At 54.4% G+C, this 22,707-nt stretch overlaps 1 protein-coding gene across 5 annotated transcripts in view; it reads left to right on the forward strand.

Moving 5' to 3' along the window:
- EPHB2 (EPH receptor B2) overlaps window positions 1-22,707 on the forward strand; it is a 194,221-nt gene that overhangs the window by 121,157 nt on the left and 50,357 nt on the right. For all 5 annotated transcript variants that reach the window (XM_045476072.1, XM_045476073.1, XM_045476069.1 and 2 more), the window contains exons 4-5: window positions 20,870-21,025; window positions 22,195-22,530. In XM_045476072.1, the coding sequence (XP_045332028.1) occupies window positions 20,870-21,025; window positions 22,195-22,530 (492 nt within the window). The remainder of the gene's footprint in view (window positions 1-20,869; window positions 21,026-22,194; window positions 22,531-22,707) is intronic.

Consider the following 22,707-nt stretch of genomic DNA (forward strand, 5'->3'; position numbering starts at 1 on the left):
TGGTTTCAGGAGCGAGTGGGTCAGTCTTGAAGGTGGGAGCAGTAGGGAACCATAGGAAATATGAATGGCCGTCCCCGGGGCCCTGTCGGCCCCAAGGTCACCCGTCCCGTACCTGTCACGATGCCTGAAATGTCCACCATTTGACTAACTCCTGGGATGGAGGTCTGGCGTCTCCGGGGGGGATCCTGTTTGAATGCACACAGTGTAACTTTCTGATTCCCTGACGAAGACACATCCTCTCTCGGCCTGGGCCGAGGTGAGCGGGAATGAGACACAGCTGGGGGCAGAGGGCACACACCGGGGTGTGCTGAGACTTGAGACCTTGAGCAGGGGTCCTCTGGGGCCTTGGGGCAGCCTGGGGAGTCACATGCCTGGGGCTGGGTGAGAGGCGACAGGAGGACCCTTAAAATGGGGCAAGGAACTGCCGGGAGCTGTTTTGCTTCCCTTTCAACTTTCTGCCAAGGAGCAGCGCGGCCCAGAGAGGAGGTTCTGCCAGCCCCCCGGGCACCTGTCCCAGAAGCCTAATTACTGGCTCTCGGTGGGCAGTCAGCTCGCTGATTGAGAGTCCTTGGGGAGAAGGCACTGCTGAAATGATGTAGTGCTCTGGAGGAAACACCATATTCCTTCACAGAAGCGGAGCCTGGTGTCTCCCCTCTCGCCCCTCTCATTCGCATGGGGTGTTCCCAGGGGCAGAAGAGGTTGCTCTTGGGCCCTCATGACACCTGACCACACCTCCACCCACACTGTCATCACCCTGTCCATCCCGTGTCACCTCTGCCTGGACCACAGCACAGACTCCCCGCTCTCTGCACGGCCCCCTCTCCACCCAGCAGGCAGGGACCTGTTCACACAACAGGTCCCTTTAGAGCCCGGCGCAATGGCTTTCTGTTGACTCGGAGTCTGGCTTCATCTCCTGTGGTTCAGCTCCCTCCTCCCACCATGCCCTTCGCTCCCCTTTCCAGCCACACAGGCGTCCTTGAGGCTCTTGACACAAGGGCCTTTTTAGTCCCTCCGGAGGAAGGGCCTTTGCACATGCTGTCTGCCTAGAATCCTCTTCCCCATGGACTCCCACTACCAAATCTTCTCTGCCTTCGGGTCTCACCTCATGTGTCACCTTCTCAGACAAGCCTTCCCTTACCACCCGGCTAGAGCAGTCCCTGCTCAGCACCCTCTAGCACGTCACCCTATATTTATTTGCTACCTGTTTATTGTCCATCTTCCTCACTTGATTAGACGCTCTGAGAGTAGGGAACTAGCTTGCCTTGTTTGCTGTCATGTCCCCAGCGGCCAGAACAGTGCCTGGCACATAGTAGGGCTTCAGGCCTGTTGAATGATCCCTAGAGGAGACACACTAACAGCCACTTGACAAGTCCTGCCGGGCCTATGGCGTCATCCAGCTGTAACTTCATTTTGTCCTCACAGTATAAAACCCTGCAAGGGTGTGTCCCCATTTTACAGCTGAGAAAACTGAGAGCCCAGGGGTTTAAGCAACTGTCCCAAGGTCATGCAGAGAGCAAGATGCAGAGGCCCAGATCTGCCTAAGTCTCTGCTTTTACCACTGTGTTATTAAAACAGGTGTGGGGCACCTGGGAGACTCAGTCAGGTAAGTGGCTGTTGATGTCAGCTCAGGTCGTGATTTCATGGTTTGTGAGTTCAAGCCCCACATCATCAGGCTCTGCAATGACAGCATGGAGCCTGCCTGGGATTCCCCGTCTCTCTCTATCTCTCGCTCTTTCTCTCTCTCTGTCTCTGCCCCACCCTTGCTCGTGCTCTCTGTCTTTTCAAAATAAATAAATAAATAACTGAAAAAAATTTTTAATCTAAAAATTTTTTTAATGTTTATTTCTGAGACAGAGACAGAGCATGAGTGGGGGAGGGGCAGAGAAAGAGCGAGACACAGAGTCCGAAGCAGGCTCCAGGCTCTGAGCTGTCAGCACAGAGCCCGACATGGGGCTCGAACTCACAGACGGTGAGATCAGGACCTGAGCCGAAGTCGGTCGCTCAACCGACTGAGCCACCCAGGCGCCCCTTAAAACATTTTTTAAATAATAAAACAGATGCTATTACCCCTGTTTTACAGACAAAATAACGGAGACTCTGAGAGATGTCCCCATGGTACCTAAAGGCCTCAGCCAGAAAGAACTGAGGTTGGGATTTGAACTCCAATGCTGCCTTCTCTACAGGGACAGAGACGGCAGGACCCAGCCGACTCGCTGTCTGTCACATAGGGGCTTTTGGACTAGGCGGGAGCCATCTGGTTTGGCAGCAGGATCCAGGGCACAGAGCACCCCGTTAGGGAGGGGAGGACAGTAAAGCAATATCTAACACATACGGAGCATTTGCTGCTGGGGTGCAAGCATTCCAAAAGCTTCAGGAGTGTCACCCATCTTCTTGACAACCTTAGGAGGGAGGTAGCTCTATTGCCCCCATTTTGCAGATGACTCAACTAAGGCACAGAGAGGTTATGCAACTTACCCAGGGTCACTCAGCTAGGAAGCGTTGCAGCTAACCACTGCATTGTACTGCCTCTCCGAGGAGACAAAGTGGGATAGGACCCCAGAGCCCTCCAAGGCTAAGAAGAGCACTCCAAGCCTGGCCAAGTAAACAAAGCCTGCAGCCCAGAGCCGTGGATTCCCTCGGCTGTGAAACAGGGCCAGGAGTTCATCAGGATGTTGTCATGAGAGGAGATGACAGAGCTGAGTAAAGCCCCCCACCCAGTCTGGAGCCCGACCCCTCAAGTAGTGAACAAGCAGTGGGCGAAGGAGAACACATGATTTCCACCTCAGCTTAAATCTCTGCGCCGCCACTCGCTGAACCAGTGGTGCTGGGCCAGCGATTTACCTCTCTGTGCCTATACTCCCCCGTAAATGAGGATAATTATAGTATAATTTGAGATTACATAAATTAATCCACATAAGGTACTTAAAACAGTGCGTGGCCTAGAATAAGCTCTAAGTGTGAGCTGTTATTTATCAGAAGCTTACAAATGTTAAAATATTAGTTCTGGCCTCTCTTGTAACCAAGGAGACTCTCTCCAACAGGGTTGCCACGAGGTCAGAGAAATTAAGGTAGGAAACTGTGCTCTCAAGCCCTCCCTTGGTGACGGCGTGGGCTATCTCTGCAGGCTGCCCTTCAGCAGAAGTCGCCTCCCCGCTCTACATCTCCAGTCTTTACCAAGGATGAGACTCCTTCCCTGTGGGTGCTAGAGCTGTTTGTCAAATTTATGAGCTTTCAGAGACAACCAGGTCTCCCCATTTTTATAAAGACTGAGCGAAGAGTTTATGAGATTAGAGGTTTGTCATCATCCTCTGCTTTGGTGTCTGTCTGTCTGTCTCTCTCTCTCAGTTTCCTCCTGTTTTAAAAATCCAAAGTGCAAGCTGGGAACAGCAGCCCCAGGCCCTATAAACACACTGTTCGAATAAAGGACATATTTAGGGGAGGATGGAGCATCATTTAAAGGTGATCACTCTAAAATGACCACGTCTGGGCAATTTGTCATGAAGTATTCTGGCTGTTGCCAGAGATCATTTTTTCCCGCAAATCTTGCTGTTGGCTCATCATTTTCAACTTTTGACCTTTTAAAACTGAGGTGTGGGATTTTTGTAAGCTTTGGGGATGCGGTGGTTTTAAAATTACTTTTTAAAGGGGCGCCTGGCCGGCTCAAGTCAGTGGAGCGTGCGACTCTTGGTCTCAGGGTTGTAGGTTCGAGCCTCATGTCGGGTATGGAGATTACTTAAAACTAAAATCCTTAACAAAATAATAATAATAACTTTTTAAGAAGCCATCTATCCCCAGGAAACTCTGGGATTAGACTCGAAGGAACCCTGCAGAGGAGGTAGGATCCCTGGGTCCCTGTGCTGCCATGGGGGACTTTACAATCCAAGAATGTTCTAGTCCAGGGACTGAGCAGGCTTCTTCCCGGTTCTCTGCGGGTTCACAAACCGTCATGCCACACGCAGGACTACTTGACCTGCAGGTGGTCCCGGAGGCATGGACACATAGTCCTGGGCGGGAGGCTTGTCACGGTCTGCCCCTGCTTGCCTCTCCAGCCTCATTTCCTGCACCCCTGCGCTCACAAATTCAGGGCTCCACCTACGGGCCCTGAGTCTTGCTGTGCAGTTTCTCATCTCTACTCTTTTGCAGACTGTTTCTCTGCCCAACATGCCTCTCTTTTCACTCTTTTGTCCTTCTTTGTCTTCTAAGATAGCTCGAGTGTTAGCACCTCCAGGAAACAATGTTAAGGTCCCTTCTCTGGGCTCTCGGGCCCAGCACCTCTTCCCTGCCATGCGTGCCTTGGCACTAATCACACACTGTGTGGAAACTGCCTGTCTACTTGGGCACCTTCCCCACCAGGCTGGGAGCCCATTGAGCTTTGGGTCCCTAGGCCCAGCCCAGGCATGAGCCTGGAAGACGTGAGGCCATGTGATAGTTAAGACCCCGCCTTTGGACTCACGTGGAGTTCTCCGCTGCTATCCCCCCCCAGCCCTGACACTGCCTGTGGGCCGGTTATGTATCCTTACTGAACCTTAATTATTTCTATAAATGGGACTATCAGTGGTACTTACCTACCTCATAGAATTACTCTAACAATTGTTGTTGGGGGAACCTGGCAGGCTCAGTTGTTACAGCATGTGACTCTTGATCTTGGGGTCATGCGTTTGAGCCCCATGTTGGGTATAGAGATTATTGAAAAAAATAAAATTAAAAAAAGAACAACTGTTGATGAACACTAATACACTCTATGGTATTAACTCTGAATCTTCACAAGTTAAGTCCTATTGGCAGACCCATTTTCCAGATGGGAAACTGAGGCACAAAGAGAAGTTCAGTAACTTGCCTAAGGTCAGTGGGAAAGCCAGAGTTCAAGGCCAGATGGACCCTGACTCCAGAACCCGTACCCATGACCACTATGATGCATGGCCCCCTAAAAACTTACATGAAGCCCTCAGCCTGGCACACAGTAGGTACTCAATACAGAGAGTGGCTGCTGTTGTCACTTAAGAGTTGTTAATAGCTCCATTCAGTTTTTAGTTGATTTTTACATGGAAGAGGTGGGACTGGTCACAACACAGGAAGAAGGGCTCGAGAGCTGGGGGAGGGGAAGATTAGGGGGAAACAAGGAGAGGAGATGGGGAAAGAGTGGAGACTGGGGGGTGGGCTAACAGAGGCCAGAGCAGGAGGGCTGGGGCATGAGTTGGCTAGGGCCTCGGCAGGCTGCTGGGAGGAAGGAGCCCAGGGCACTTGTGTGGCCATCTGAACGGTAACACAAGACTGCCACTGGCTTTCCTGCTCTTGGAAAATAAAAGCCCAAACTCCCATCACCGAGCACACAAAGCCCATTGTGGTGTAACCCCAGATCACCTTTGTTGTCTTATATTTCGCCTTTTCCCCAACACATCCCATGCCCTAGCCACCCTGCCCTGCCCTTCACTCCTCCATACCTTTGCACACACTATTCATCTGCCTGAAATGCCCTTCGCTTCTCCTGGTCCTGATGGACTCCTACTCATCCTTTAATACCCAGTTCAAATGGCCTGAAAAACCCTCGTCAATACCCCTCGCTGATCATATTCATTCTTCCCCTTCTTGAAGTGGACTTCAAGGCTAGGGACTGTGTCTATTGCCCAACACAGAGCAGGACACAAAGTCACTGCTTAGAAAAAAATTGTTGGGCTTTTTTTACTGAGTAAATCCATCCTCAAATCAAGGACGGACCCTAGTGAAACCACACACGTGACCTCAAATCTCCAGTGTCCAGGAGAGCTAGAGCATTAGGGAGAGAACTCATCCTTCCCAGGGATCCAGACAAGAGAATGTTCTGGGGCAAGTGGGGCTCGGGAACTCTGCTGTGGGCCTAGAAAATGTTGCTTGGGAGAATTCATGCCTGGGACCCCACTCCAAACCCCTCCAGCACAACCCAGAGATGGCTGCGGTCGGAAAACAAGCCGGAAACGTGTCCACTATCACTCGATGGACCTCCATAAAACGTGGAACTCAGGACTGACCCTCCCTGAGCAACAGGGAGGATGCTGGGCTATCACTCTACTTCTATTCTTTCAGTGTAAGACCACGTTGGCTTTTTCAGCAGCTTTTGGCTTGTGGTCAACTCAAACCCCCAGATCTTTTTCACTGGGATGGCTGCCAAGCCACATCTTGTGCATTTGATTTATGGCTTGGGTTAGCTGAGGCCCACTCCTGCTCCCCAGAAGCCAACAGGAGGAGGCGACGGTTTCTGTACCCCTAGGAAGGAGAGCGATTGCAGGCCCCCAACCCAAGAGCCTCAGGGTGAGCATGGGCAAGCTCCCCCTCTCCCTGTTTGTGTTTCTAAGCCCTTTTCCTTGAGGCATCAAATGCGGGGACCTCTTGAATGGGATTTTCATTAGCATTCAAGTCACAGGCCACCAGGGCGCATGCAGACCAACCTTTGGGTTACTGGGGAAAACACCCAGAAGGTCAGAGAGAGAGGGGCAGGTATCGGAGGCTCAGGCTCCTGAGCTGGATGTCCATATGCCCCAGGGAAGGCCCCTCGTTGCTCTGAGCCTCTGTTGCTGATCTGCGGAATAGGGGTGACAAATCCCAACCCCGTGGCATTGTTAGGGCAGAGGTGCCCAAGCAGGAAATGCCTTCACAGGCATAGTAGTGTCTGTGGGGGGTCATAGATACCTGGGGCCGAGTGGGCACCAGGTGCCCGATAACATCTGGCTCTTCCCCCATTACAATGAATGAGAAACTGAGGCACTGGGCTTGTACCACCTTTGCAAATTTTGCTCCCGCTCAGCCAAGTGTGCTTCTCTCCCCAGGGACTGTCTTTTTAAACACCACTTTTCAGAAAGGCCACACTCCCTACAGAGACGCCCCACACCTGCCTCTGCCCGTGGCTGCCACCTTCGCGGCCATCACAAACCGTGTACGGTGTTTATGTTTATCTGGTGCCTCTTTCCCCCTTGCTGTCCTAGACCCTCAGCATCACGAGGGCAGGGCCCCCGTCTTCCTCGTTCGCCGCTCTTCCTCCCCAGCCTCAGCACGGCCGGGACTTGGCGGTGTGTGGAGAGTGACTGTGAGAGTCTCTGGAACATGCCTTTGGACTTTGGCTACAAACCCAAGTTGCGTTAAAGAGAAGCGTATTTATTTCCCTGCGCCACAAACAAGGTCACTTCCCCTCCCTGGGCCTCTGTTTCCCGAGCTGTAAAATGAGGTGTGAAATGAGAGATTGAACTAGCTTTTCTCTAAAGTCCTTCTAGCCCTAAAGACTCTAAGTGAGCACAGAAAGGGGGAGAAGCTTGTATTGAATTGTATTGCCTGTTGGGTTGAAAAAACCAACTTGTGCCAGGAAATCTCTCTCACTGTGTCACTTTCTCCACTGGCCTGGAAAAAACTGCCCCGTGCAGGCCCAGGCCTGTGGAGCCCACATTGGAAAAGTCACAGGCCCCTCCTGCCATGGGCCCAGGCGAGGGGGCCCCCGAAAGGTGTGTGGTAGCTGCTTCCCCGGGGGGTCCAGGGTTTGTTGCCTTAACCGGGCGCACAGAGCAGGTAAAAAATTCCAGACATGTTCTCCGCTGACAGCTAATTGTGTCCTTTATTAATGACCATGGCTTTCTTGGGGCAGGTGGGCGGAGGGAGGAGGCCAGTCTCAACCCAGGGGGCTCCCTCAGGTGGAGCTGATGACCGCATTTCTGGATCCCATAGAAAGGAAAGTGCTACATGAGGTGACCCTGAAAATACACCCCCCCAGGCTGGAGAGGGGAGGGGGCTTTCCTGGCTCCCCAAGCCCCAGCAGGGGCGGCTGGGCCCACAAAACGAGGCAGGGGTTTTGGAATCTGGCAGACCAGGTTCGGGGACCTAAGTTGGCCTCTTAGAACACAGCCACCGAAGTACAGTGGAAGGCCTGAAGAGGACCCTCAAGGGGGCTGTGGTCCGTGGGCAGCTTGGGAGATGCTCTCCAGCTCCATCCGGCCATCAGCCCCTCATGGTACCAGGACTGGGCCCACAAGGCCCTTCCTCAGTGACCCGCTACACCACCTGTCAATACAGCAGCCAGATGTGCTGGGGGACTTGGGGCTGGCCCTGCCAGATGTGTCAAGCTTTCCAACACATCCGGCTTCCCCTCCGGCACGTCGTGATTATTATTTAACACTTGCTTCTCCAGCATCTGTGAGTCCCGAGGATTACAGGCTGGGAGGCTCCAGCGTGCTGATCCAGCTTAAGGTCTGGCGGCCTGGAGTCCACTGCTCATCAAAGGGCCTGTTTCCTCAAGGACCCAGTGAGGACCTTTACAAGCCCTCTTGCAGTGATAGCCTAGAGCTGGAGGGAGGGCTTTTGTGGAGCTCTATCTGTTCCCCACTTTCTCATTAGGATCCCCTGTTAGCCTGGAGAGGAAAGTGAGGTGTGCAGCATTAACCCCATTTATAGATGAGGGATATGGGGCTCAGAGAGGGACACAGTGAAGAAGTAGCTGAGCTAGGACTTGAACCAGGCAGAGGAAACAGCATGTGCAAAGGCCCTGAGTCCAGAGGAGGCCTGATGTTTCCAGGATAGCCAGGAGGCCAGGGCAGCTAGAGTGGAGTAGACAGGAGGGAAAGTAGTAGGAGGTAAGTTCAGAGAGGTGAGAGGGATACAATGACATCACACGGAATAAAATACCATGGATAAATTAAACCAGAGAGGTAAAGGGGGCTTTGGTAGGCTATTGGTTTTCAGTCAGAGTGAGGTGGGAGCTGTTGAAGATCTTTGAGCAGAGAAGCAACACACAGTTGATTCCTGTTCTGCAGGATCCCTCTGGCTGATATGTCAAGAACAGACTGCAGCCAGAGGCGAGTAGAGAGGTAAGAGGGCAAGGGGGAAGGCCAGGAAACCAGGGGGGAGACTCCTGCAGTGATCTGACGGCCACCACCCCTCCGCCCCTCTCTCTTCCCTTCCAATCTCGGTGTCAGGATTCCTGGGCTGCAGCCCAGTCTCCGTCAGCCACTAATCTGCTGGGTGACTTTAGGCAAGTCACTGGTGCCGTCTAGGTTGTGTATTCTGTAGTCATAAAATAAGGAGCTTGGACCAGAAGATCGTGAAGGTTCTCCTGATTTCCAGTGACCCAGACCCCAACCTGCCTCTCCAGCCTCATCTCCCACCTCTCCCAGCCTCGAACTTCATGCTTCAGTGACCCTGAAATATTTGTAGTGCCCCCCCACACACACACCATGCCATTTCATGCCTCCGTGCCCGTGCATAGGCTGTCCCCTCTGCCTGCAATGCCCTTTCCCGCCATCCACCCTGCACGTGGAGAGCCATGTTCTTCAGCAGATCTCAAGCTCAGGTGGCATCTCCAAAGGCTTCCCCTGACCCACCCACCCCTGCCTTCCTCAGTGACCCTGGGCACTTGGAAGGGCCATCCTGATCTCCGAGAGACATTAGAATAGAGTGGATGTGGACTCAGAGCTGGCTTCAAATGCCACCTGCGTCTCCGAAATCACCTAATGTTATTGAACCTCTGTTTCCTCATCTTTATTTTTTTAATTTCTTTTTTTTTACATTTATTTATTTTTGAGAAACAGAGTGAGACAAAGCGTGAGCGGGGGAGGGGCAGAGAGAGAAGAGACACCGAATCTGAAGCAGGCTCCAGGCTCTGAGCAAGCGGTCAGCACAGAGCCTGATGCGGGGCTCGAACCCACGAACTGGGAGATCGTGACCTGAGCCGAAGTCGGACGCTCAACCGACTGAGCCACCCAGGTGCCCCTCCTCATCTTTAAAACAGAGATTATATTTCCTACTCCCAAGGTCAAGGTGAGGATTCAGTAAGAATGTAAAGCCCCTAACCCAGTGCCCAGCACGTAGTCACTGTCCGGGACCTGTGAAGCCAGATTCTAGCTGCAGAGACTGGGCTGTCGAATGAAGATGGGGGTGGCCCTGGACAGTGTGGCCCCAGATTCCTGGAATGGCCCCGGCCAGGACTCCAGGACAGCCTCCCAGCAGCCCCACGGCTCAGGGGCATTCCTGTCCACCCTTCCTGTCACCAGCCAGTCCCTCCGCTCACCTCCTCCATCAGGACCTGGTCAAAGCTGCCTGCCTGCAGCCACTCAGCACTTGAAAATGTCCTTAATTGCTTCACCAGAGTGGGGAGTCACCCTGCAGGCAGATAATTAAAAAGTTCAGAGCTTGATTAATTGGGAGGAAATTGGAGGAATGGGGCTGCCTGCGGGGCGTGCGCGAGCTCTCAGCCCCTGTGTGGGGACGGCACGAAGGGAGGCGGCCAGAGCCGGGACCTGTGGCCCTAACATAGGATCCAGGGCCTGGACAGGCCAGGCGTGAAACCTGCCTTTGCAGGATGTGGGGTTCAGGGCGTGGCTCCCCAGGAGACCGTGAGCTCCACTCCTACTCCACACATACACACAAATACAACTAGGGCGGAGAGGTCAAAAGACACAATGGTCATGGAAGTTCTGATTACTCTGGCTTTGGGGCTGTGGGACCTACAGGCCTTCTAGCCTGTCGTTCAGTGAGGTGTCCAGAGGGCCTGCTCTGTGCCAGGCAGCGAGCAGGGCAGGCACGGTGTGGCTGCCTCATGATGCTCACAGTTGGGCAGGTGGAAAGGTGGGAGGTAGAGACAGGTATTAACCAAGTGCCAAGAAGCAGGAAGGTGGGATGGCTTGAGACCCCATCCCTGGGGCACAGGAAAGAGCTCTGGGGGCTCTGACATGGTCTGGAGAGCTCTGGAGGCCTAGAACAAAGTCTCCAGTCCGCCCACCAGTTGAGTGACCTTGAACATAAGATTCTGTATTTCTGAACCTCAGTCAGTCAGTCAATACACACTTCCTGAGGCCTTCTGTCCGTCACCTCTCGGCCACTGGTGCTGGGGGGTTCCAGACATTGTGGGTACCTGCTGCCACCAGGCTCAGGGCCAAGTGCAGGAGGCAGACACTTACAACCATTTAATCATGCAGCAGCAGAGGCAAAGTGACAGTGCTTCAGGAGCATGGGAGAGAGGCCCCAAACCCAGGCCTGGTCCGGGGTGGTATCCTAGAAGAAGGCCAAAAGGTGATTTGGGTGGAGCCGAGCTGGAAGGATAAAAAGGAGTTAGCCAGGCTGGTGCTGGGGCAGAGGGAACGGCCTGAGCAAAAGCCCAGAAGGAGGACAGAACACAGCTGGTGGGGGAGCTGGAAGCCGCCGGCTGCAACTGGGGCCCAGGGTGCGGCTAAGAGGTGCCAGGAGCTCCGGCTGGCAAGGTGGACCATGGAGGGGAGGCCAAAGCAGGCTGAGCTCGCCACAGGCACAGGGATGCATTGAAGGGTCTCGAGCAGAGGAGGGACGCCACAGATGGCCGGTGTAGAGGCTGGCTTGGGGAGGCCCTGGGATCCCCCCCTCAGGGAAAGAGGAGACGTGTTAACACAGTTCTGCCGCTGCCTTCTGACTTCTGTCGTCCTGCCAGCTGCTGGCAGGGATCCACAGAGCCCAGGTCCCGGCAGGGGCAGACTGGGGTAGCCTGGGCATGTGGGGGAGTTGGGGGGGGGCAGTGGAGGCAGGATGACTGACATCCCCTGGGTGGTCCCAGTAGGAGCTACCACAGCAGGGGAATGAGCCTGAGGCGCTCCCTGGACTTAACCTGGCCAGGCAGGGCCCCCCTTCTCAGGGGAGGAGACAGGGAGAAAGGTAGAAGATGGGGGGGGCACCCTTCGTCAAGCTGGAACACTGAGAGCCTCGGAGACAGGAGTTAGGAAGAACGGTGGGTCACAGCCTCTGACTGACTTTGGACGAGGCATTCCTCTCTGTGAGCCTCAGTTTCCTTATCTCTAAAATGGAGACAACACCTCCTACTGCAGAGGGTGACTGTGCAGACTGAGTGAGGTTAGGAACTGAGGAAGCTGCTGGCCCAGCACCAGGCAGGTGCCTGGTAGGTACACAGTGGTGGGAAGTCCCTCCTAGCCCAGAAGCTTGCCACCGGCTTCCAGCGTGGCTGTGCCCATGGCACAAAGGATCAGGCACCCTGCCCAGTTCAGTCCAGGGGGACTGACTCCACTGGTTTAACCTCAGTCGCAAGAGGAGGAAGCGTGCAAAATGCAAAAGCCACTTTGCATGAGGAAGACCCCCCAAACCCCACTTGCTCCACCACGGGAATACCACAAGCTCCGCTCAGACATAGTCACAGCACAACGCCCTGAAAATACACAGATCGGTTGATCAACAATTGAAGAACATAGGACCCAGGACTGGGTGCCTGAGCCTGGCCATAGCCGGAGTCCCACACCTGGGAGAGGCCATAGAGGCCAGCCCAGAGCGGGCAGGAAGTGGCCCGGGCTCACAGAGCAAGGGGAGCAGGGAGTCACAGGGGCAGCCTAGCCCAGCCTCCCCTCTCTGGGCCCAGAACTCTCCGCCGCCCGCTCAAACTCCTCTCCCCAACCCAAACCCAGAACTTCTTGGAGACCCCAAGGCAGGAAAGTGAGCCGGCTGCCCTTCCAACTTGGCACTGCTGAGCCTGGAGCCCACTCCCTCTGCCCAGAGTGGCCAGCAGTCAAGTCTGGTCAGGGGAAGGTGTGCCGGCCCCCTGCTCAGTCATGGCCTCTTACAGGCAGGGCCTGGGCCTTTGTCCCCGTGTCACGTGCCTGGCACATAACAGGGACTTAATACATGCCTATTGAATCAATTCGTAACTCAGCATCTCTCCGACTGGACACAGACTCCTGAGGGCAGGGACCACCACACCTTTTTGTCTCTGTACCCCCAAGGCCTGGCACACAGCAAGTGGGGAGCCAAGAATGAACGGAGATAGTAACAGCAGACACTTGTGGAGGGCTCAGTGCGCCCTAGGCAGGCACTGCTGCCCGTGCTTTTTCTAGATTAACTCACATACTCTCCCCACCAAATAGAAGGTCGGTGTTATCATTCTCCCCACTATACAGACAAGGGTGCTGAGAGCGAGGTACGTTGTCCCTGGTCACACCGTTAGCCAGAGGCAGGCCTGGGATTCAGCCCGGGCAGGTTCCGTTCCATCAGACCTCCTGCTCGGGCACTCAGGCGCTAGAAGGCGAGGCCACCTCTGCCCGGACAGAGCCCTCTGGTCTACGGGACCCCCAGGGAGGCAGAGAAGCTCCTTCCCCACCCCCAAGGCCTGGCACTCTGGGCCTGACCGAGCATTTGACTCCACCGTGGCATCAGTCGTCTGGGGATTAAACCGGAGTCTCTGGGAAGACAGCAAAGGAGCTGCAAGCCTGGCAGGGAGGCTGCAAAGATCACCCAGTGCCAATTAGCGGCCCTGCCGTGCCAGGTCCAGATGGAGCCCTGCCTCGGCCTGACTCAGGGCTCACTCGGTCAATTATCACCTATCCCGGAGCCCAGGGGGCAGGTGGGGAGAAAATCTGTTTCCCCATAATCCTCCCTCCCTCTCCCGGCCAGCTGCCATCCCTGCCTGGGGTTGCCTGGCCAAGGGATCTGGGCGTCTACAGAAAGTAGGCGCTGACTGGCTGCTTTGGTCCCAAGTCCCCAGGTGTGTGCGGCCAGGCTTCGCCTCTGTCTTGCTGAGTGACCCGGCAAGCCCTGTCCCCTCTTAGGCCTGACGACAGGGTCTCCAGTAATGACGTTCAAGCCACACGATAATTTCTACGTCCAGGAATACCTGAGCGCAAGGTTTTTGGAATCCCACAGACCTGGGGTCAAACCTCAGCTCTGTCATTTAGTAGCTATGTGACCTCGGCATCGTCATTTCACCTTCCCCCTTGCCAAGCCTCAGTTTCCTCGTTCGTAAAAGGGGCGGGGGGGGGGGGTGATAATGGTACCGCTTCAGTGGGTGGTCAGGTGGATTTAACGAGAGATTCCGTGCCAGTCACTTGCACCGGCCTCAGCATCTGGAAAGCACATGATAAATGAGAATTATTACCACCCTTGCACCCTGGGTGAGTAATAATAGCTAACACGTATATGGTACAGAACTTGCTGTGTGTTCTGTGTGGATATTAGCCCACCAAACCCACAGCCCCTGCCGTTGAGCCCCCCACCGTCCACTCGGGGAGACAGACCTGCCCTCAGCTAGCAAACTGAGCTGACTGAGCACCAATTATGTGCCAGATCTGGCACTGGGGATGTGGAGACTGAAGACCCAGCCCCTCCCCCAACCAGGGTCCATCCACAGGGGAGCAGCACACAGATAAGTGGCGGAGGGGTGAGGTCCGTGGTAGGATGCAGCTGGTTGGTACGAGCCTGGCTTCCAAGAGCCAGCCATGCACATTTCTTCCCAACTGCACGTTCGGTTATCTCAGACTGGTAGCTTGAAATTTGTCCTAGTGGGAGCTTTGCCGCCGAAATTGACAAAGGTGACCAATCAGGGCTTCCCGCCCCCCTTCCCCACCCCAGAGGGCCATTGAGCGGGACACCACTGCCCAGAGAGTGTGTCTGATGTGCCACAGTAGGGGTCTGAGGTGTCTGCTGTAGAGAGTGGAGGCTGGCCTCCCAGAGGCGTCCATGTCAGAACCCCATCCCTGATGGGCAGAAGGACATTCAAGCAAAGGGGCCCTTGCACATGCAGCCAGGGCATCTAGGGAACAGCAAACAGGTGAGAGAGGTGACCAGATGGGGCCAGAGAAGTGTACCAGAGGGTCAGGTTACCAGAGACCGAGGACGTTTCTGGGACACGGGACTTCCAGTTTGAAAAGCAGGATGAGTTGTCACCATAAGTGGACAGCCCCCTGGGATGACCCATGGGGACAGAAGATGGGAAGTGGAGTGGGATCTGAGCAGCCACAGAACCAGATGAAATTGACATGGTGACGGTGGCACCGAGCCTGGCATTTGCTCGGCCAAGTATTTTCTCATGACACCCTGTAAGGGGCATATTCGTTTATGCGACAAGTACATGTATTGAGCAGCTACTATGCTCCCACCACTCTGCCAGGAGTTAGGGAACCAACGAGAGAGCCAGACAAACCTAGTTCCTCTTCCCCTCTGCAGGCACTTCCCAGGCAGGGAAAAGACATCACACATGTTTATAAGCTGTTTTCTAATATAATTACAATTTGAGATGAGTGTCAACAAAGGAAACAGACTGAGACAGAGTGTAATGAGAGAATCGCTCTGGCCAGGGTGGTCAGGGAGGGCCTCTCTGGGAAGTGACATTAAAGCTGGGGCCTGAGAGGCGCCTGGGTGGCTCAGTCGGTTAAGCATCCAACTACACCTCAGGTCATGAACTCTTGGTGAGTTGGTGAGTTCAAGCCCCATGTCAGGCTCTGTGCTGACAGCTCAGAGCCTGGAGCCTGCTTTGGATTCTGTGTCTCCCTGTTCCTCCCCCACTTGCGCTCTCTCTCTCTCTCTCTCTCTCTCTCTCTCTCTCTCAAAAATAAATAAAGATTTTTTAAAAATTAAAAAAAAAAAAAGAAAGCTGGGGCCTGAAAGAAGCAGGTCAACCATAGGAAGCGGAGACAGTGCTCCAGGCAGAGAGGCAGCATGGCCAAAGGCCCTGAGGCAGGGGCACTCTTGCCAACCGAGGGGCTGGAGTGCAATTGAGTGAGAGAAGTGTCCAGAAATGCCAGGAAGACCACAGAGCCAGCCTGGCGGGCTTCTTGGATCAGGGCTGGGTGTGGGGTGGTTCTCAGTGCCACGGGGAGCCACCTGTGAGTTTAAAATAAGCAGAGTGTGGTGGGTCCGATTCATTCAGATCTCTCCAGTGAGTGTGGGGGATTAGAGGGGAGGCAGCAGTGGGTCAGGGAGAGCCACGCAGAGACTCTGACTGCATCCATACCTTGCACGTATCATCAGCCCCCTTTCCGGAGGAGGGGACTGAGTCTCAGAGAAGGCATCTGTCAGAGGCACGGCCTCCAGGTCCGTTTTCTTCCCAGTTCTGTGCGTGAAACCCGGATGTTGGCAGGACTGAATGCCTTCCCAGCTGAGAAGCTAGGAGTGGCACAGCCCCTAGGGCACTGGGCACTGAGGGCGGGCCGCGGTTCCTGACCTCTCTGTGGGCAAAGAGGTGGCGGACCAGAGCTGAGGGCCTCCCCCCGCTCACACAGTATACCTGGTATCAGAATCTGCCTCTGCTGCTGAAGGGCCAGGTGTGTCTGCCCCTCTTTGGGCCTCAGTTTCCTCCAACATCGGATAAGGGGGTTGCACTGGACGCTCTTGCAGCTTTGTCACTTCGCCCACCCGTCACCTGCTAGGCACCCGGCATCGGACTGGGAATTCACAATCCAGCCAGGCACTTACAGATTCGTGCCTAAGTAAGCAAAACAGGCACTTCTGGGACACCCGTCGGTTAAGCCTCCGACTCTTGGTTTCAGCTCAGGTCATGATCTCCCAGTTCATGAGCTCGAGCCCTGCATCACACACTCCGTGCTGACGGTGCGGAGCCTGCTAGGGATTCTCTTTCTCCCTTTCTCTTTGCCGCTCACACACCCACACCACACACCCTCTCGCTCTCAAAACAAATAAATAAACATTAAAAAAAAAAGAGAGAGAGAAAGAAGCCTTCCCTCCGGGAAAGGCTTCCTGGAAGAGGGATACCTAAGCCAGGTCTTAAAGCGGTGTAGGAGTTTGATGACAAGGGGAAGGCATTGCAGGGAATGAGGGCAGGGTGGACAGAGGCCGGAGGTGTGGAGGCAGGCCTGGGGCAGGCACCACATGTAGCGGACTGTGCGGAACAGCACAAAGCTCAGGGTGGTGGGCACTGAGAGGCGGGCAGGTGCCAGCCCTGGGGGCCTGGGGGCCCCGAGCAGTTTGGGGAGCTGTTGCGGATTTTTTTTTTAATGGCAGTTTTATTGTGACGTGATGCACATACCATAGAATTCAGCTAAATTGTACAATTCAGTGATTTTTGGTGCATTCATAGAATTGTGCAACTGTCACCGCAGTCAATTTTAGAACATGTTCATCACCTCAGAAAGAAACCCTCTTACCCATTAGCGGTCACTCTCCATTCTCTACTCTCCCCTGTCCCTGGCAACCACTAAGCTACTTCTGTCTCTAGAGATCGCTGTTCTGGACACTTTTAGATAAAGGGAAGCATACAACATGTAGCCTTTTGTGACTGGCTTCTTTCACTAAGCACAGTGTTTTCAGGGTTCATCCACGTTGTAGCACGTATCAGCGTTTTATTCCTTTTTACGGCCAAATAATATTCCATTGTGTGCCATTGTGGATTTTTAAGTGGCACAAAAAGGTTTGTACTTTAGAAAGCTGGCTCTGGAGGGTGGGCAGGAGGAGGCCAGATGGCCATGAGAGGCTAAGGAGTAGGTAAGAAGAGCTTTCTGGATGCCCGCATGGGTGGAACAGTAGGAGGGAAGAGCCAGGACGGGGCACTGCTGAGTGGGGGGAAGACCTGATAATTGGCCGCAGGGGGTGAGGGGAGGGAGGAGGCATCCAGGGTTCCGGGGGACTGGGTGGAGAGTGACGTCACCTTGCAAGACGAAAGGGTGGGTTTTGTGAAGCACGGTGCCGAGAGATACAGAAACCATAGCCGCCCAGTGAGAAGGCGAAGGGGTGTCCAGCCGGACACCTAAAAGAGGGAAGGCTTCTGAAGGAGGCAGCCTGGGGAGTCTGAGATGGGGCCAGGATGTGGTGACTGGGAAGGACAGCCAGGAAGGTGGCCCAGATGGAGGGGCTGGCACAGCACAGAGGAGACTGTGGGCAGCCACTCACCAGCCAGGCCCCGGGAATTACCAGCAGATGGGAGAGATGTGCTAAGCTGGGCCGGCTCTTGCCCGAAAGGGAGCCAGGAGGGTCCTGATCTTGGGATCAAAACCTTTTGGCATCTATTAGGATGGTCCTAGACCCCCCCCTTCACAGGAGCCCTGTACCCCCACTTTACAGCAGAAGAAACTGAGGCTCAGAGAGATCAATCACTTAACTAGAGCCAGAGCTGACTGGATAGTGCCAAGATGGCACTCTTTATCCAGCCAGCAGGGAAACTCTGGTGCCTGAGAGGAAAGTAAGAAGGAAGAAGGGCAGGAGGACTCAGGACCCCAAAGCCAGTGCAGTCAAGTGGAGAGAGCTCTGGGCACCCGCCCAGGAGCTACCAATCCCTGCCCAGCACTCACAGACCTTTGACAACAATGCAAGTTGCATAAGGGCAGTGTAGTGTGGTGGTTAGGGAAGCCTCTAGAGTCAGACCACCCAAGATTGAATCTCAACTGTGCCACGGTAAGCTCACATCCTAGCAAATTACTTCACCTCTGTGCCTTCATGCCTCCATCTGAAAATGCAGGTGATAACTCCATCACAGGGCTGGGTAAGGACTGGATGAGTTACTATGGGTTAAGTACTTAGAACAGTGCCAGTATTTAGTAAGTACTCAGTAAGGGCTGCCTGGGTGGCTCAGTCAGCTAAGCATCCAACTCTTGATTTCAGCTCAGGTCCTGATCTTGTAGTTTGTGGGATCGAGCCCCCCACATCAGGCACTGTGCTGAGAGCACGGAGCCTGCTTAGGATTCTCTCTCCCTTTCTCTTTCCCTCTCTCTCTGCCCCCCCACCCCCACCCTGGCTTGCTCTCTCTCTCTCTCTCTCAAAATAAATAAACATTTTCAAAAACTACTCGGTAAATGTTGGCTGTTTCGTATTTACACTCTGAAGGCCTGGTATCCCCAGCTGTACAGCAAAAGCCCTAATAACTCCCCAGAGCACTCAGTGTCATCCTCCTTGGTGTCACTATGGCCTGAATGGTTATGTCAAAGTCCTGACTTGGCCCTTGCCTGGCAGTTTCTTAAGGACGGGACTGGAGCTGGCTCTTCAGGATCCCCACAGGGCCTGGTCCAGGTGACATCAGCCAGTGTAGTTGTCTGTTAAGTCAGTCGCCACCTTCTGGAAGCCCCCTCCAAATGGCAGGTAAACTAGGACCCCAGGGGGAGGGTGCTGCTTCCTAGTGTCCCAGGGGGACTTGTGTGTGGCTTATTTACTGCACGCTTGTGTCATCCAGCAAAGCCCTGAGATTGTAACCACAACCTTTCCCCACCCCCATGCCAGACACTGGCCATCGCATGGAGTCCACTTTATGGGGTAGATGCTCTCTCAGCAATGAGAAAACTTTAGCTCACAGAAGGTGAACTACTTGTCTGAGGTCACCCAGCAGATTGGTATTTGAACTAGATACCGTTCAATAATGCCAGGAATTATTCCGGGCATTTTTGCCTAAATTAACCAGTGTAATCCTCACAGCAATTATAGAACATAGATGCTGTTGTCCCCATTTTGCAGGAAGGAAATAGCTTAAGCGACTGGCCCGAGGTCATACTGCTGGGGATTGGCCAAGCAGCCTGCACACCAGCCACCGTTCTTCACTGCCTTCCTACTCGCACGATCCCCAAAGCCCAAGCTCTTCCCGCTTAGGCAAGGCAATTTCAAGTGGTGTTAATGGAGCATCTGCTGAGTGCTGGGTTCTGTGCTGGGCACAGGGGAAGGAGCCGTGAATCAGACAGGGCTCCGATCCTGAGGGAGCCAAGAGCACGGCCAGGGGACCCCTTGATGAATAATTATGGCAGGGGAGTAAAGCTTTCCGATCTCAAGTAACAGAAGCGCCAAAGAGGGTGGGGTCTCCGAGGCTGGAGCTGGTTGAAGACTTGAGAGGAGGGCAGTTTGCTAAGATGTGAACTTGGAGGATAAACTTGGAGACTGGGGCTGGAAAAATAATTGAGGGAAATTTATGTTAGCCATTTACATATGAGGAAAGTGATGCTCTGAGAGGCAGAGATGGCTTGCCAAAGGTCACACAGCACACAGGCATGGAATGTGAGCGTCCCTGGCCTGGGGACAGTGTAGCCGCATTTCATTCCAAGGAGGAACTTGCCTGTTGCAAAGCTCTTCCCCATCCGCCTTCTCAGTTACCCCTTCCATGATCCTCCCTCCCAAGATCACAGCAGAGCTGGGATTATGAACCCCAGTAAGCAGGAGAAGAAACAGGCCAGGAGAGGGACAGGGCCTGGACCCCAGGCCTCCCGATTCCCAGCCCAGGGCTAGGGGGAAGAGGGTAGGGTGGATTTGCACACTGGTCCACATAGGACTGGTCATTTCTTGTAGAACCTGAGCCCTGAGCTGCAGGGCCTGAACCCAGATCCTGAGCAGTACCCCCCAGAGCAGGGAAGAAGGCCGAAGCCTCTGGAAGAGCCCTCTTAGAAGAACATGCCCATCAAGTGCAAACACTTCCCTCCTCAGGCTGTCCCTGGTATTGCAGGCTCCGTGTAGCGAAATAAGTTGATCAAACACCTGCTGCACTAACAGCTAGTACTCATTGGGCACCCACACCGTGCAAGGGATTCCCCCAATGGCTTTCAGAAATAGGTCTTGGGATCATGATTTTACAAATAAGGAAACTGAGTCTCAGAAAGCGTAAGCCGCTTGTCTATGGCCACACAGCTAGTAAAAGGCCCATCTGGGACTCAAACCCAGTCCTGTCCACTTCCAAAGTCAGTGTTCTTTCCTGCTATACCCACGTCATCTTTCTACATGCCCCGCACTTTGCTACTGTAATGTAATCATCCTCAATCATCTGGAAGCCAGGAATCTAGTTACAAGAATCAGGGTTCAGCCAGACATTAGTGAGCAAGACTGGGCCATGGGCGCTTCCCCAGACCCCTTCAGGGTCTTCGGAATAAGTCAGGATTGACCCTGGAAGCTGTGGCTCAGCCAACCTGGAGTATTTGAAGCAGGATTGCTAGGGGCCCCAGCTGAACCCATAGACAGCTTCAGAGACAAGATGCCAGGTAGCCTGGAACCTTCTGGGCACAGAAGGGACTGCCAGGTTGGAGCCTGGAGGCCCCCAGGAGCTTTAGGAGATGGGACTTCCCAACAACTGCAGTTCGCGGCCCCTCCGTGATGCCGTGTGGCGTCTACGAGAAACTGCAGGGTCTCTCCATGCCTTGCGACCTCTGAGCCCTCCTCCGGTTTCTCCAGCAATTCTCCTTGTCTTCTGTCCCAGGTTGCCCATCTGGAACCTTCAAGGCCAACCAAGGGGACGAGGCCTGCACCCACTGCCCCATCAACAGCCGGACCACTTCCGAAGGGGCGACCAACTGCGTCTGCCGCAACGGCTACTACAGAGCAGACCTGGACCCCCTGGACATGCCCTGCACAAGTACGTTCGGGGCCTCTCGGGAGCAATGCCGGACCGAGTCCCGAGTCCACGTGCAGAAAGCTCAGAGCAAGGGCTGGACAGCCGTCAGGCTGCAGCCAGCCTTTCCCGAGAGGGGAGCAGCCAATCACCTGATGGGAGGGGAAATGAAAAGCTGTTTGGAAAAGGACCATCCTGGGGTGGTTGTGTTGCCAACAAGCAGCTACCATGGAGCTGGCATCTGGCTCCTTACCTCCTCCTGCCAGTCACATGGAGGATAAAGTCAAGGTCTCAATTCACAAAGGGACAGTAAATGGGAGGCTTGGCAGAAGGAGAGCCAACCTGGTGTCTGTGACAGAAGAGGCTGCCCGGTGTCCTAACCTGGTGGCGGCCGCCTGAATCACAGGCCAGCGTTCTCAAAGAAAGGGATGACTACGAGGGCAATCTCCCCACCCCTGGATCAGACAGGAATGGCATTCAGCTGCAGGCGACAAGAGAGAAAGCTGACCCCAGTGACTTAAACCATAAGGATTTATTCTCTCACTTCACAGAACCCCAAAGATAGGTACCCCTGGGATAATTGTGGCAAATCCGTGAAGTTCTCTGGGACCCGGCTCACTCTTTCTGCTCTGCCATTCTCGGCATGTGGTTCCTCTCCTTTGGGTCACTTCCTAGTCCAGCATTGCTGCTGAAGCTCCAGCCATCACACACATTCTAGACGGAGGAAGGAGGAAAGGGACAAAGGCACATTTTATAGCTGTGCCCTTTTAAGGAAAGATCCTAACCAAAAAACCTCTGCTGTATCTCAGTGGTCAGCACCTAATCACAGGAGGCTGGGAAATATAGTCTTCTGGCTGGACATATTGCCCCCCCCCAAATAAAATCGGGGTGCTATTAGAAGGAAGAAGAGGAAATAGATATCAGGTGGGTGTAATCCCCAACACAAACAGACTGGTCCTGGTCCCGGTAACAAACACCAAGGAGGTTGGAGTCCAGGGAGAAAGGGTTAAGCAGATGTGCAGCAAGATGAGAGTTATATTCTAGAAGCATCTCTCTGATGGGTGGAGGGGAGAAAGGATGCGAAGGAAGCCTTTGGGGGCCTGGGCTGGAGCCAGGGCAGTGGGCAGAGAGCCGTCCCTTGGGGAACGTACCTCCACAGCCCCCCACTGACCAAAACCTCTCCCCACCCTCAGCCATCCCCTCCGCACCCCAGGCGGTGATCTCCAGTGTCAACGAGACCTCCCTCATGCTAGAGTGGACCCCGCCCCGCGATTCAGGAGGCCGTGAGGATCTCGTCTACAACATCATCTGCAAGAGCTGTGGTTCAGGCCGGGGCGCCTGCACCCGCTGTGGGGACAACGTGCAGTATGCACCCCGCCAGCTGGGCCTGACCGAGCCGCGCATTTACATCAGTGACCTGCTGGCTCACACCCAGTACACCTTCGAGATCCAGGCCGTGAACGGTGTCACCGACCAGAGCCCCTTCTCGCCTCAGTTCGCCTCCGTGAACATCACCACCAACCAGGCAGGTAAGCACTTCAAATGCACGCTCCGGGGGCGGGGCCGCGCCCGGCAGTGCAAACCAGTATCCCGCCAGACCCTCATCAAAGACCCTCTCGCCCCTGTGGAGTGGCTTCTGCTTTTCCAAGGCTGTACTCACCTGGGAGGGTAAGCGTTTACCTGTCCGTTGTCATGGTGTTCATAAT

The sequence above is a fragment of the Leopardus geoffroyi genome, chromosome C1 (genome assembly GCF_018350155.1).
Source record: "Leopardus geoffroyi isolate Oge1 chromosome C1, O.geoffroyi_Oge1_pat1.0, whole genome shotgun sequence".
In the NCBI taxonomy this organism is placed as follows: domain Eukaryota; kingdom Metazoa; phylum Chordata; class Mammalia; order Carnivora; family Felidae; genus Leopardus; species Leopardus geoffroyi.